The sequence below is a fragment of the Aquarana catesbeiana genome, linkage group LG02, assembly GCF_042186555.1.
Source record: "Aquarana catesbeiana isolate 2022-GZ linkage group LG02, ASM4218655v1, whole genome shotgun sequence".
Lineage (NCBI taxonomy): Eukaryota > Metazoa > Chordata > Amphibia > Anura > Ranidae > Aquarana > Aquarana catesbeiana.
Window position 1 is genome coordinate 28,377,692 of NC_133325.1, and position 11,309 is coordinate 28,389,000.

The 11,309-nt window shown below is 46.0% G+C and overlaps 1 protein-coding gene across 1 annotated transcript in view; it reads right to left on the reverse strand.

Moving 5' to 3' along the window:
* Positions 1–10,623, reverse strand: part of TRIM3 (tripartite motif containing 3) — a 31,406-nt gene extending 20,783 nt beyond the window's left edge. Inside the window, 2 exon segments of the mRNA XM_073612701.1 lie at positions 8,001–8,145; positions 10,517–10,623. Coding sequence (XP_073468802.1) covers positions 8,001–8,113 — 113 coding nt within the window. The 5' untranslated portion in view covers positions 8,114–8,145; positions 10,517–10,623.
* Between the last annotated feature and the right edge of the window lie 686 nt (positions 10,624–11,309).

The following is an 11,309-nucleotide window of genomic DNA, read 5'->3' on the forward strand; positions in this document are numbered from 1 at the left end:
GGAGATGACAGAACTTCAGCAGTGACCTACACGTGGCTTCCTGTTTAAAGCAGAACTCCGACCTCCGACAACGCTGCCCCCCTTATTCTGAATACAGAGTAGAGTTGCCATTATCGTGTGGGAGAAGATAATGTTGCAGGGGGTGTGGGTATCGGCATTGTCACTGCCGATTCTCAAACCTATAGCTGGTCAATCGACACCTGACCACTAGGGTTGACACATCATGCCTTTAATCCAGGACACATATAAAATTACACAGGTTCTGAGGCTGATTGAATGCAGATAAGGAACCAAGTGAGTTTAATTACCACCTTAATCAGCCAGAGAACCTGTGTAATTAATGTGTGTCCTGGATTAAAGGGATGATGTGGCAACCCTACTGACCACACCTAGCCTAACCCCTAGCGCTGCCGCTGTTCCTGGGAACCACCTCCTTTGAGCTGCAGCGCGAGACACGAAATGAAGAAGGCTATGGCTCAGTGAGAGCAGGTAAAACTTTTTTTTTTTGATAAGTACCACGTCTGCAGTCTCTGACCATCTCCTGTAATGTGTCCGTAGTCTCTGACCATCTCCTGTAATGTGTCTGCAGTCTCTGACCATCTCCTGTACCGTGTCCTCAGTCTCTGACCATCTCCTGTACCATGTCCTCAGTCTCTGACCATCTCCTGTACCATGTCTGCAGTCATTGACCATCTCCTGTACCATGTCCGCAGTCTCTGACCATCTCCTGTACCGTGTCCTCAGTCTCTGACCATCTCCTGTACCGTGTCCTCAGTCTCTGACCATCTCCTGTACCATGTCCTCAGTCATTGACCATCTCCTGTACCATGTCCGCAGTCTCTGACCATCTCCTGTACCATGTCCGCAGTCTCTGACCATCTCCTGTACTGTGTCCGCAGTCTCTGACCATCTCCTGTAATGTGTCCGCAGTCTCTGACCATCTCCTGTACCATGTCCGCAGTCTCTGACCATCTCCTGTACCATGTCCGCAGTCTCTGACCATCTCCTGTAATGTGTCCACAGTCTCTGACCATCTCCTGTACCATGTCCGCAGTCTCTGACCATCTCCTGTAATGTGTCCGCAGTCTCTGACCATCTCCTGTAATGTGTCCGCAGTCTCTGACCATCTCCTGTAATGTGTCCGCAGTCTCTGACCATCTCCTGTACCGTGTCCGCAGTGTCTGACCATCTCCTGTACCATGTCCCCAGTCTCTGACCATCTCCTGTACCATGTCCGCAGTCTCTGACCATCTCCTGTACCATGTCCGCAGTCTCTGACCATCTCCTGTACCATGTCCGCAGTCTCTGACCATCTCCTGTACCATGTCCGCAGTCTCTGACCATCTCCTGTACCATGTCCGCAGTCTCTGACCATCTCCTGTACCATGTCTGCAGTCTCTGATCATCTCCTGTATCATGTCCGCAGTCTCTGACCATCTCCTGTAATGTGTCCCCAGTGTCTGACCATCTCCTGTATCATGTCCCCAGTCTCTGGCCATCTCCTGCAATGTGTCTGCAATCACTGACCATCTCCTGTATAAAAATATTTTTTAAAAACAAACAGTCACTTCGGTCACAGTTTCGGTGCCGTTTTGGTATCGGTTTTCGGGATCAAGGAAGATTTATTTTCGGTATCGGCACCAAAAAACCCATTCGGTGCACCCCTAGTTTATATTGCCGATAATGTCACTATGGTCAACCCCACACAACACAATAGGTTTGATTTACTAAAACGGGAAAGTACTAAATCTGGTGCAGCATCACAAAGAAGCCAATCAGCTTTTTTTGTCAAGGCTTAATTGAACAAGCTTAATTTAGAAGCCGATTGGTTTCTATGCGAAGCTACACCAGATTTTGCACTCTCCACCTTAAGTAAATGAACCCCAATGTTTATGTTACACTGGTCAAATTTCTGGTCAAATCAGTGACACTATGAAGAGAACACATCACATTTGTCTTCCGCGTAAGCCCATGTGACTTCTTCTACAACATCACCATGATGAACACAATGCTTCCATGAAGGCACAAGTATCAGCCTTCTCCTCAACGTATAATACGTTGTAATGCATGCCGATACAGTGGAACCTCGGATTACGAGCATAATCCGTTCCAGGAGAATGCTCGTAATCCAAAGTACTCGCATATCAAGGTGAGTTTCCCCACAGAAGTCAATGGAAATGAAAATAATTTGTTCCGCATAGACTTCAAAGGGCATGCAATACCGCATGCGGCCAGAGGTGGGGTACCAGAGAGCCTCGGAAACCTCGGCAAACCTCGGAAAGACTCCGTTGGCCGAGGTCAGCCGAGCTGTCCTCGGGCCTTTCCGTGCATTTCCGAACGACGCTGACCCGCTGCGATCTGCGCCACCCCCCCACCTCAGGCCAAACGCAGTACTGCACACGCTTTGGCCTGAATCGCGGTCGTTTTGCGAGGCCACACTCGCAAACCAAGCTACGATTTTTAAAAATACAGTGCTCGTATTGCAAAACGCTCGTTAACTGTGTTACTCGCAATCTGAGGTTCCACTGTACTCTGTTGCATGCCATTGCTGAGTCTATCATCTACTAGGACCCCCAGGTCCTTTTCCATCCTAGATTCCCCCAGAGGTTCTCCCCCCAGTGTACAGATTGTATTCATATTTTTGCCACACAAATGCATTATTTTACATTTTTCTACATTGAACCTCATTTGCCATGTAGTCGCCCACCCCATTAATATGTTCAGGTCTTTTTGCAAGATTTCCACATCCTGCGGAGAAGTTATTGCCCTGCAATCTCACTCCTCATCAACACACTATATGAAAATTCCATCAAGACACAAAGACAAGATTTCCTCACATTGGCAGGATACATGGCATTTCCATTAAGACAAAACAAATAAATACCGTATATACCTTTGTATATCAGGATAAAGATCCTTATTTTCAAATTAATTTTTTTTTTCAGTCCAAAAAAATGTAATAATAGCCACAGTATACATAAAGATCCTTATATTAAAACAAGTGAATTGAGCTTTTAGTATGACAATTCTGTGACGATACAAACATAATAATTTCCAAATCAATATTCAATACATTTGTTCAGATATTAGAGTCTTCCTCCATACTAACACAAGGGCCAACTGTTTCATGAAGATAGGAGTCTCATCAACACAACGGTGTACGTTTCTGTGACACCATCAATGCGTTACTTCATATCAACACAGTGGACTACACATCTATGAAGCATAATCCAAAAAAGCGGCGTTACACCAACGAGTGAATGAAGACAATATTAAATAATATGTGACTGCCCCTTTAAGAGATGCATATGCACCTATTAAACCAGAATATATAATTTTTTTTTCTTACACCCTAGAGAATAAAATGGTGGTCGTTGCAATACTTTATGTCACACCGTATTTGCGCAGCGTTCTTACAAGCGCACTTTTTTTTTGGAAAAAAATACACTTTTTTTAATTAAAAAAAATAAGACAACAGAAAAGTTAGCCCATTTTTTTTTTTTTTAATATATTGTGAAAGATAATGGGACGCCGAGTAAATTGATACCAAACATGTCACGCTTCAAAATTGTGCCCGCTTGTGGAATGGTGACAAACTTTTACCCTTAAAAATCTCCATAGGCAACATTTAAAAAAAATTCTACAGGTTGCATGTTTTGAGTTAGAGAGGAGGTCTAGGGCTAGAATTATTGCTCTCACTCTACCAATCGCGGCGAAGCCTCACATGTGTGGTTTGAACACCATTTACGTATGTGTTCGCTTCTGCATGTGAGCTGGTCGGGACGGGGCACGTTTAAAAAATGATTTTATTTTTTTCTTATTTATTTTACCTTTTATTTATTTATTTTTTTTTTAGAACAGTCTAAAAATAAAAAAAGTGTCACTTTTATTCCTATTATAAGGAATGTAAACATCCCTTGTAATAGACAAAAAAGCATGACAGAACCTCTTAAATATGAGATCTGGGGTCAAAAAGACCTCCAATCTCATATTTACACTAAAATGCAATTAAAAAAAAAAAAAAAATTGTCACTTTAAAAAAATACCCTCTCCCGCCTCCGATAAAAGTGATCTCGTGGTGAATCCACAGCAGAGACCACTTTTATCTTGAAGCGGACCGCTCGCTGAAGAAGAGGATACCGGGGTTATGGCAGCTATCTGCTGCCATAACAACAATACTCCTCTTCAAAGGACCGACTTATAACGATGGCGGGCGGTCCAGAAGTGGTTAACGTGATAAAAAAAAAAAAAAAACACAATGTCTTCTCTTTTCAATGTGTTGTAGATCAAAGCTTCTCAACTCCAGTCCTCAAGTTCCCCCAAACAGGTCATGTTTTTAGGCTTTCCATTATTTTGCACAGGTGATTTGATCAGTTTCACTGCCTTAGTAATTACCCCAGCCGTTTCATCTGAGGGAAATCACGAAAACATGACCTGCTGGGGGTACTTGAGGACTGGAGTTGAGAAACATTGCTGTACATCACAATTCTTTTAAGAGCTGCCTTGGTGTAAAAGTACTTACTCACTGGATTGACTGACCCCCAAGTTATAAAGAGGTCAAATAAGGATTTACGGTTCTAATGTCCGCTACCTGAATTTCTCAGTCACTTTATGGGACCACAACCTTTAAGAAGTTTCAAAATGCCACTCGTCTCCATCTGAATTGGCAAACTCCTAAAGATGGGCTGAAACGCGTTAAGACGGAGTCCACAATCGTAACTTCCGGTTTCCTGCGATGTCACATCCAGGCCGACAACTTCCGGCAATTGGAGTGCACGCCGACTCCGGTGAGAGCGGAGGAGTCTTTTCTTGTACAATGTCTTACAGGCTGATTTGGTTGGTACCTTGGCAATGAGAGTGTAATTTTAATGGGAATTTTATAATTATTTTACTAAACAATACTATGCTATGGCTACTCTCAAACTAAAGGCGTTTTTCAAGCGTTTTAACGATAAAAATAGCACCCGAAAACCGCCTCCCATGCCACCCCAGTGTGAAAACCCGAGTGCTCTCACACGTTACAAAAAGTCCTGCAAGTGGCATCTTTGGGGCGGTTTGGGAGTGCTGTACACAGCGTTCCTAAACCGCCCCTGCCCATTTGAATGCATGGGCAGAGCTTCCGAATCGCCTGAAAAGCGCTTTGGAAGCGGCGCAACACTGGTGGTTTTAACCCTTTCTTCAGCCACTAGCGGGGGTTAAAAGCTCCCCGCTAGCGGCCGAAAAGCGTCGCTAAAAGGGCGGTGAAGCTCCGCTATAACTAGCGTCGCTTTACTGCTAATGCGGCATGGCCCCAGGGTGAAAGTAGCCTATGAGATGTGTTCCTTTTGGATTGTTCTATGGCTGGCTTGCTGGTTTGAGATGGGATAGTGATTACTAGACATCTTATTGGAACGGTTGGAGTTGGAGGAGAGATGCATCTCTATCTCTGGCTAAAGGTTATATACTTGAGTGAGTACTTCACACAGAGGGGGTCAGCACAAAGAGGACTTGTTAAGATTAACCACTTAAGGACCGGGCCTCTTTTTGAGATGTGTTGTTTACAAGTTAAAAACAGTTTTTTTTTTTTTTTTTTTTAGAAAATTACTTAGAACCCCAAACATTATACTTTTCTAACACCCTAGAGAATAAAATGGCGGTTGTTGCAATACTTTCTGTCACACCGTATTTGCACAGCGGTCTTACAAGCGCACTTTTTTGGAAAAAAAAAAATATTAGGACAACAGTAAAGTTAGCCCAATTTTTTTTTATATTGTGAAAAATAATGTTACGCCGAGTAAGGTGATACCCAACATGTCACGCTTCAAAATTGCGGCCGCTCGTGGAATGGCGTCAAACTTTTACCCTTAAAAATCACCATTGGTGACGTTTAAAAGAAATTCTACAGGTTGCATGTTTTGAGTTACAGAGGAGGTCTAGGGCTAGAATGATTGCTCTCGCTCTACCGATCGTGGCGATACCTCACATGTGTGGTTTGAACACCATTTTCATATGCGAGCGCTACTCACGTATGCGTTCGCTTCTGCACACAAGCTCGGCGGGACGGGGAGCATTTAACAAAAAAAAAAAAAAGTATTATTTTACCTTTTATTTTTTTAATTTTTAAACTGTTCTTAAAAAAAAAAAAAAAAATCACTTTTATTCCTTTTACAAGGAATGTAAACATCCCTTGTAATAGAAAAAAAAAAGCATGACAGGACCTCTTAATCATGAGATCTGGGGTCAAAAAGACCTCCGATTTCATATTTACACTAAAATGAAATAAAAAAAAAAAATTGTCATTTAAAAAAAAAAAAAAAAATGGCCCTTTAAGAGCTGTGGGCGGAAGTGATGTTTTGACATATGGTATGGAGACAGGTGGGGGCCAGCTTCCCCTCACTTGTCTCCATACCCAGCATGGGAGAACATCCAATCGCTTCTGCTGACGGCTCCAGTAAGCGGCGGAGGGCACCGGAGGGTGGGGGGCCCTCTCCCGCCGCCGATAAAAGTAATCTTGCGGTGAATCTGCTGCAGAGACCAGTATTATCGGAAACCGGACCACCAGCCAAAAAAAAAAAAAAGGGGAGGATACAGGATTTATGGAAGCTAGCTAACAACGATATTCCTCTTCAAAATTAGGACGTATATTGGCATGCGGCGGTCTGGAATTGGTTAAGAATTTTTTGGCACTTGGTGTTTGCATACAGATATTTTTTTAGCTGTGAGCGTATTATTATAGGTGCATAGTTGAGGAACTATAATCTAGTACACATCTATGAAGATATCATTGTCTTACTTCACATCAACACCAAGGTGAAAACATCCATAAAGACATAATCACCCTCCTTCTCTACACCTTTACAACGAAGTCTGACCCTTCCAAAAAAGCACTTCAATCTGCTTAGATCAGAGGTTCTCAACTCCTGCCCTCAGGGCCCACTAAGAGCCGGTTCACACAGGGGCGACTTGTCAGACGACCTAGCCGCCTGACAAGTCGCCTCCCGTTCTGTACAATGGAACCGTTCTAATAGGAGCGACGCAAGTCGCTCCGACTTAGAAAAAGGTTCCTGTACTACTTCGGGAGCGACTTGGGGCGACTTGCATAGACTTCTATACAGAAGTCGTTTTGCAAGTCGCCGCGGAAGTCGTTTGCAGGTCGCCTCGCTGAGGCGACCTGCAAGTCGTGCCGCCCCTGTGTGAACCGGGGCTAACAGGCCAGGTTTGCAAGATAACCAAAATACATCACAGGTGATATCATTTGCTGCTTAGTGATTGCAGTATTCTAGTCTGCATCTCCCCAAGGTAATACTTACAATCTGGCCTGTTAGTGGGTCCTGAGGACTGGAGTTGAGAACCACTGGCTTAGAACATCATGACCTATGGGATATACATTCCATACTGGCCAAAGAGCCAGCCTTCAGTTTGAGGACCACATAAAGTAACCAATGAAAACTGCCTGTCAGGTCTGGGCTCAGCCCTTCCTTCTCTGAGCTGGCCGCTCAGCAGTCAGCTAATTGACAGCTCCTATCTCTCCACAGTTACTCAGCTGTTGATGATATCCTGCTCATCAGTCCTGCCTACTTAAGCCATCCAGCCCAGAGGAGCTCTGCCTTCACCTTGGTCTACATCACAGAGACTATCTCCTACATTCCTCTTAAAAGACTTGCTTGGCTGACATCCATTCTGGCTCCAGATCCTGCTTGCTGTTTTACTACGCTCATCTCTGGCTCCCTGACGTTTGGCTTGTCTGATTATCCGTTCCGGTTCCTAAATTCTGGCTATGTTATGACTACGTTTGTTCCATTTACTTTTATTATTAAACAAGTGTGATTTAACTGTACTTCTGTCTCGGTCTGATTTCATGGTTTCTGACACTGCCTGTAGGCCCAGTGAAAGTATCCATCAATAAATCAATACTAGCCAGATCGGTTAAGTAGTACATGCCATCAGAGGTATGCAGAATGTTGTTTAGACAAGTAATAAACAGGAACAGTCTTACTTCCTCCTCGGGAACACACACTTACCTCTCACAGAAGGTGTGCAGACATGGCAGGACCTTAGGAATGTGATAGCGCTCCAAGCAAATACTGCAGATGAGGAACTGCTTGTCAATTTGACGCACCACTGGGCTCGCCATGACCGTATTTACACAGTGACCTGTTTAATAACCTGAGCACAAAAAGGCAAGAGAATGAAAGAAAAACCTGAGACAAATGAGACACAGAACAGATGTACATGGTGGAGAGAATTGAAGAGAATGTTCTAAAAGGTGGACAGCTTGAGAGGAGAGGAGGCTGCACAAGGCAGAAGGATGGAAGGAGTCTTTTCTGTCTCGTACTGCCTCCTTCCTCTCCTTTTGTCTCTCTTCCTTGTTAAACCTCTTCTACTTTGCATTGCAGATAGGTGGATGGAGAGAGAGAGAAGGCTATAGAGCAGTGGTCATCAACCCTGTCCTCAGGGCCCACTTACAGGCCAGGTTTTATGTATTACTTTGGGGAGATGCAGACTAGAATACTGCAATCACTGAGCAGCAAATGATATCACCTGTCATGTATTTCAGTTATCTTGCAAACTTGGCCTGTTAATGGGCCCTAAGGACAGGAGTTGATGACCACTGCTCTATAGGACAGATGGATAGAGGAAGAAGAGGCTGCACTGGGTGAAATGATAGAGGAACTGGAGGCTCTACAGAACGGATGGATAGAGGAACAAGAACTGTCTACAGAACAGTTAGATAGAGGAACAAGAGGTGGTACTGGGTCAAGGGATGGTGGAAGTAGAGACTCTACAGAACGGATGAATAGATGAAGAGGAGGCTCTAGATAGAATATAGATAGGAATCTACAGAACGGAAGGCACTACAGGTTAGATGAAGAGAAAAAGAAGAGACTCTACAGGACAGAGGGATACAACCTGTATAGGAACAAGGGTTATGGAAGAAGAAGCAGCTCTACAAAACAGTTAGGGGGTAGAGGAGGCTGAACAGAACAGATGGATAAGGGAATAGAATAGATAAAAATTGGAGGCTCTACAAGCTTGGATGGGAAGAGGAAGAGGAGGCTCAATAGAGACAATTGATAGAGGAAGAAAGGACTCTACAGGACAGATGAAGAAAAAGAAGGAGGAGGCTGTACAGGACAGATGAAGAAAAAGAAGGAGGAGGCTGTACAGGACAGATGGAGGAAAAGAAGGAGGAGGATATACAGGACAGGTATGAGGAAAAGAAGGAGGAGGCTGTACAGGACAGGTATGAGGAAAAGAAGAAGGAGGAAAAGAAGGAGGAGGATGTACAGGACAGGTATGAGGAAAAGGAGGAGGAGGATGTACAGGACAGGTATGAGGAAAAGAAGGAGGATGTACAGGACAGGTATGAGGAAAAGGAGGAGGAGGCTGTACAGGACAGGTATGAGGAAAAGGCTGTACAGGACAGATGGAGAAAAAGAAGGAGGAGGCTGTACAGGACAGGTATGAGGAAAAGGAGGAGGAGGATGTACAGGACAGGTATGAGGAAAAGGAGGAGGAGGATGTACAGGACAGGTATGAGGAAAAGGAGGAGGAGGATGTACAGGACAGGTATGAGGAAAAGAAGGAGGAGGATGTACAGGACAGGTATGAGGAAAAGGAGGAGGATGTACAGGACAGGTATGAGGAAAAGGAGGAGGAGGATGTACAGGACAGGTATGAGGAAAAGGAGGAGGAGGATGTACAGGACAGGTATGAGGAAAAGGAGGAGGAGGCTGTACAGGACAGGTATGAGGAAAAGGCTGTACAGGACAGATGGAGAAAAAGAAGGAGGAGGCTGTACAGGACAGGTATGAGGAAAAGGAGGAGGAGGATGTACAGGACAGGTATGAGGAAAAGGAGGAGGAGGATGTACAGGACAGGTATGAGGAAAAGAAGGAGGAGGATGTACAGGACAGGTATGAGGAAAAGGAGGAGGAGGCTGTACAGGAAAGACAGACGGAGAGGAGGATCTATGGGGCAAATGGAGAGAGCAAGAAGGAAGCTGTACAGGACAGATGGAGGAAAAGAAGGAGGCAGTTGTACAGGACAGATGGATAGAAGAGAAAGCTCTACAGGAAAGTAAAGGAGAATTTTGGGCGGATGTATAGAATGCAAAGATGACATATAGGACACATAGGATGAAAGGGTGAAAGACAGACATGGATGGAGGCTAGATTGAAAGGAATATTTTATATATACACACGAGATGTATGGGAGGCTAGTGATGGGTGGAGGACACACACGGATGGAGGTGGGAGATAGGTGGAGAACACACTGACATGTTTGAAGGTAGGTGATGGATGGGGTCTGGATGGGCATGGTGAGATATATAGGAGGCTGGAGATGGGTGGAGGACAGTGACAGGTATTAGAGGCTGGTGATGGGTGGAGGACACACTGACAGGTGGAGGTCGGGGTAATTATGGGTGGATGGAGACAGTGACAGGTGGGTGGGAAACACTGAGGGTGGAGTCGGATGGTGCGGGGTGTGGTAGGTGAGGGATCGGTGGATGGGGGAGGGGTGGGTCGGTCGGTACCGGTGGGTCTCCTCCGCTCAGGCCTCCCCGGCTGCCATTGTAGCGAACAGCTGAGAGCGGCGACGTCAGTGCAGCGACTCCCATCACACGACCCCGCCTACGTCACTGGCCCCGCCCTCAGACGCCGTGACCTCAGCCGCTCGGTCCCCATTGGCCGCTTGGATATAGTGGGAGAGCGGGAACCCCGATAGGAGAACTGTGACAAAACCCGCCTCCAGGACCATGACTTCCGGTTTGAGCGACGTCACCCTCTAATATCGCCCCACCTCACCCCTTCACCTCACCTCACCTCCGTCCTACCCTCACCTGTATGTATTCCATCACCCCTCCCCCATCCTCATCTATCCCCAACCACCTCATTTCCCCTTAGTGCCCACCTTACCACCTCATCTCAGCACCCCACTCCTAACCCCCCCCCCTCATCTCAGCACCCCACTCCTATCCCCCCCCCTCATCTCAGCACCCCACTCCTAACCCCCCCCCTCATCTCAGCACCCCACTCCTATCCCCCCCCCTCATCTCAGCACCCCACTCCTAACCCCCCCCCTCATCTCAGCACCCCACTCCTATCCCCCCCCCTCATCTCAGCACCCCACTCCTAACCCCCCCCTCATCTCAGCACCCCACTCCTATCCCCCCCTCATCTCAGCACCCCACTCCTATCCCCCCCCCTCATCTCAGCACCCCACTCCTATCCCCCCCTCATGATCTCAGCACCCCACTCCTATCCCCCCCTCATCTCAGCACCCCACTCCTATCCCCCCCTCATCTCAGCACCCCACTCCTATCCCCC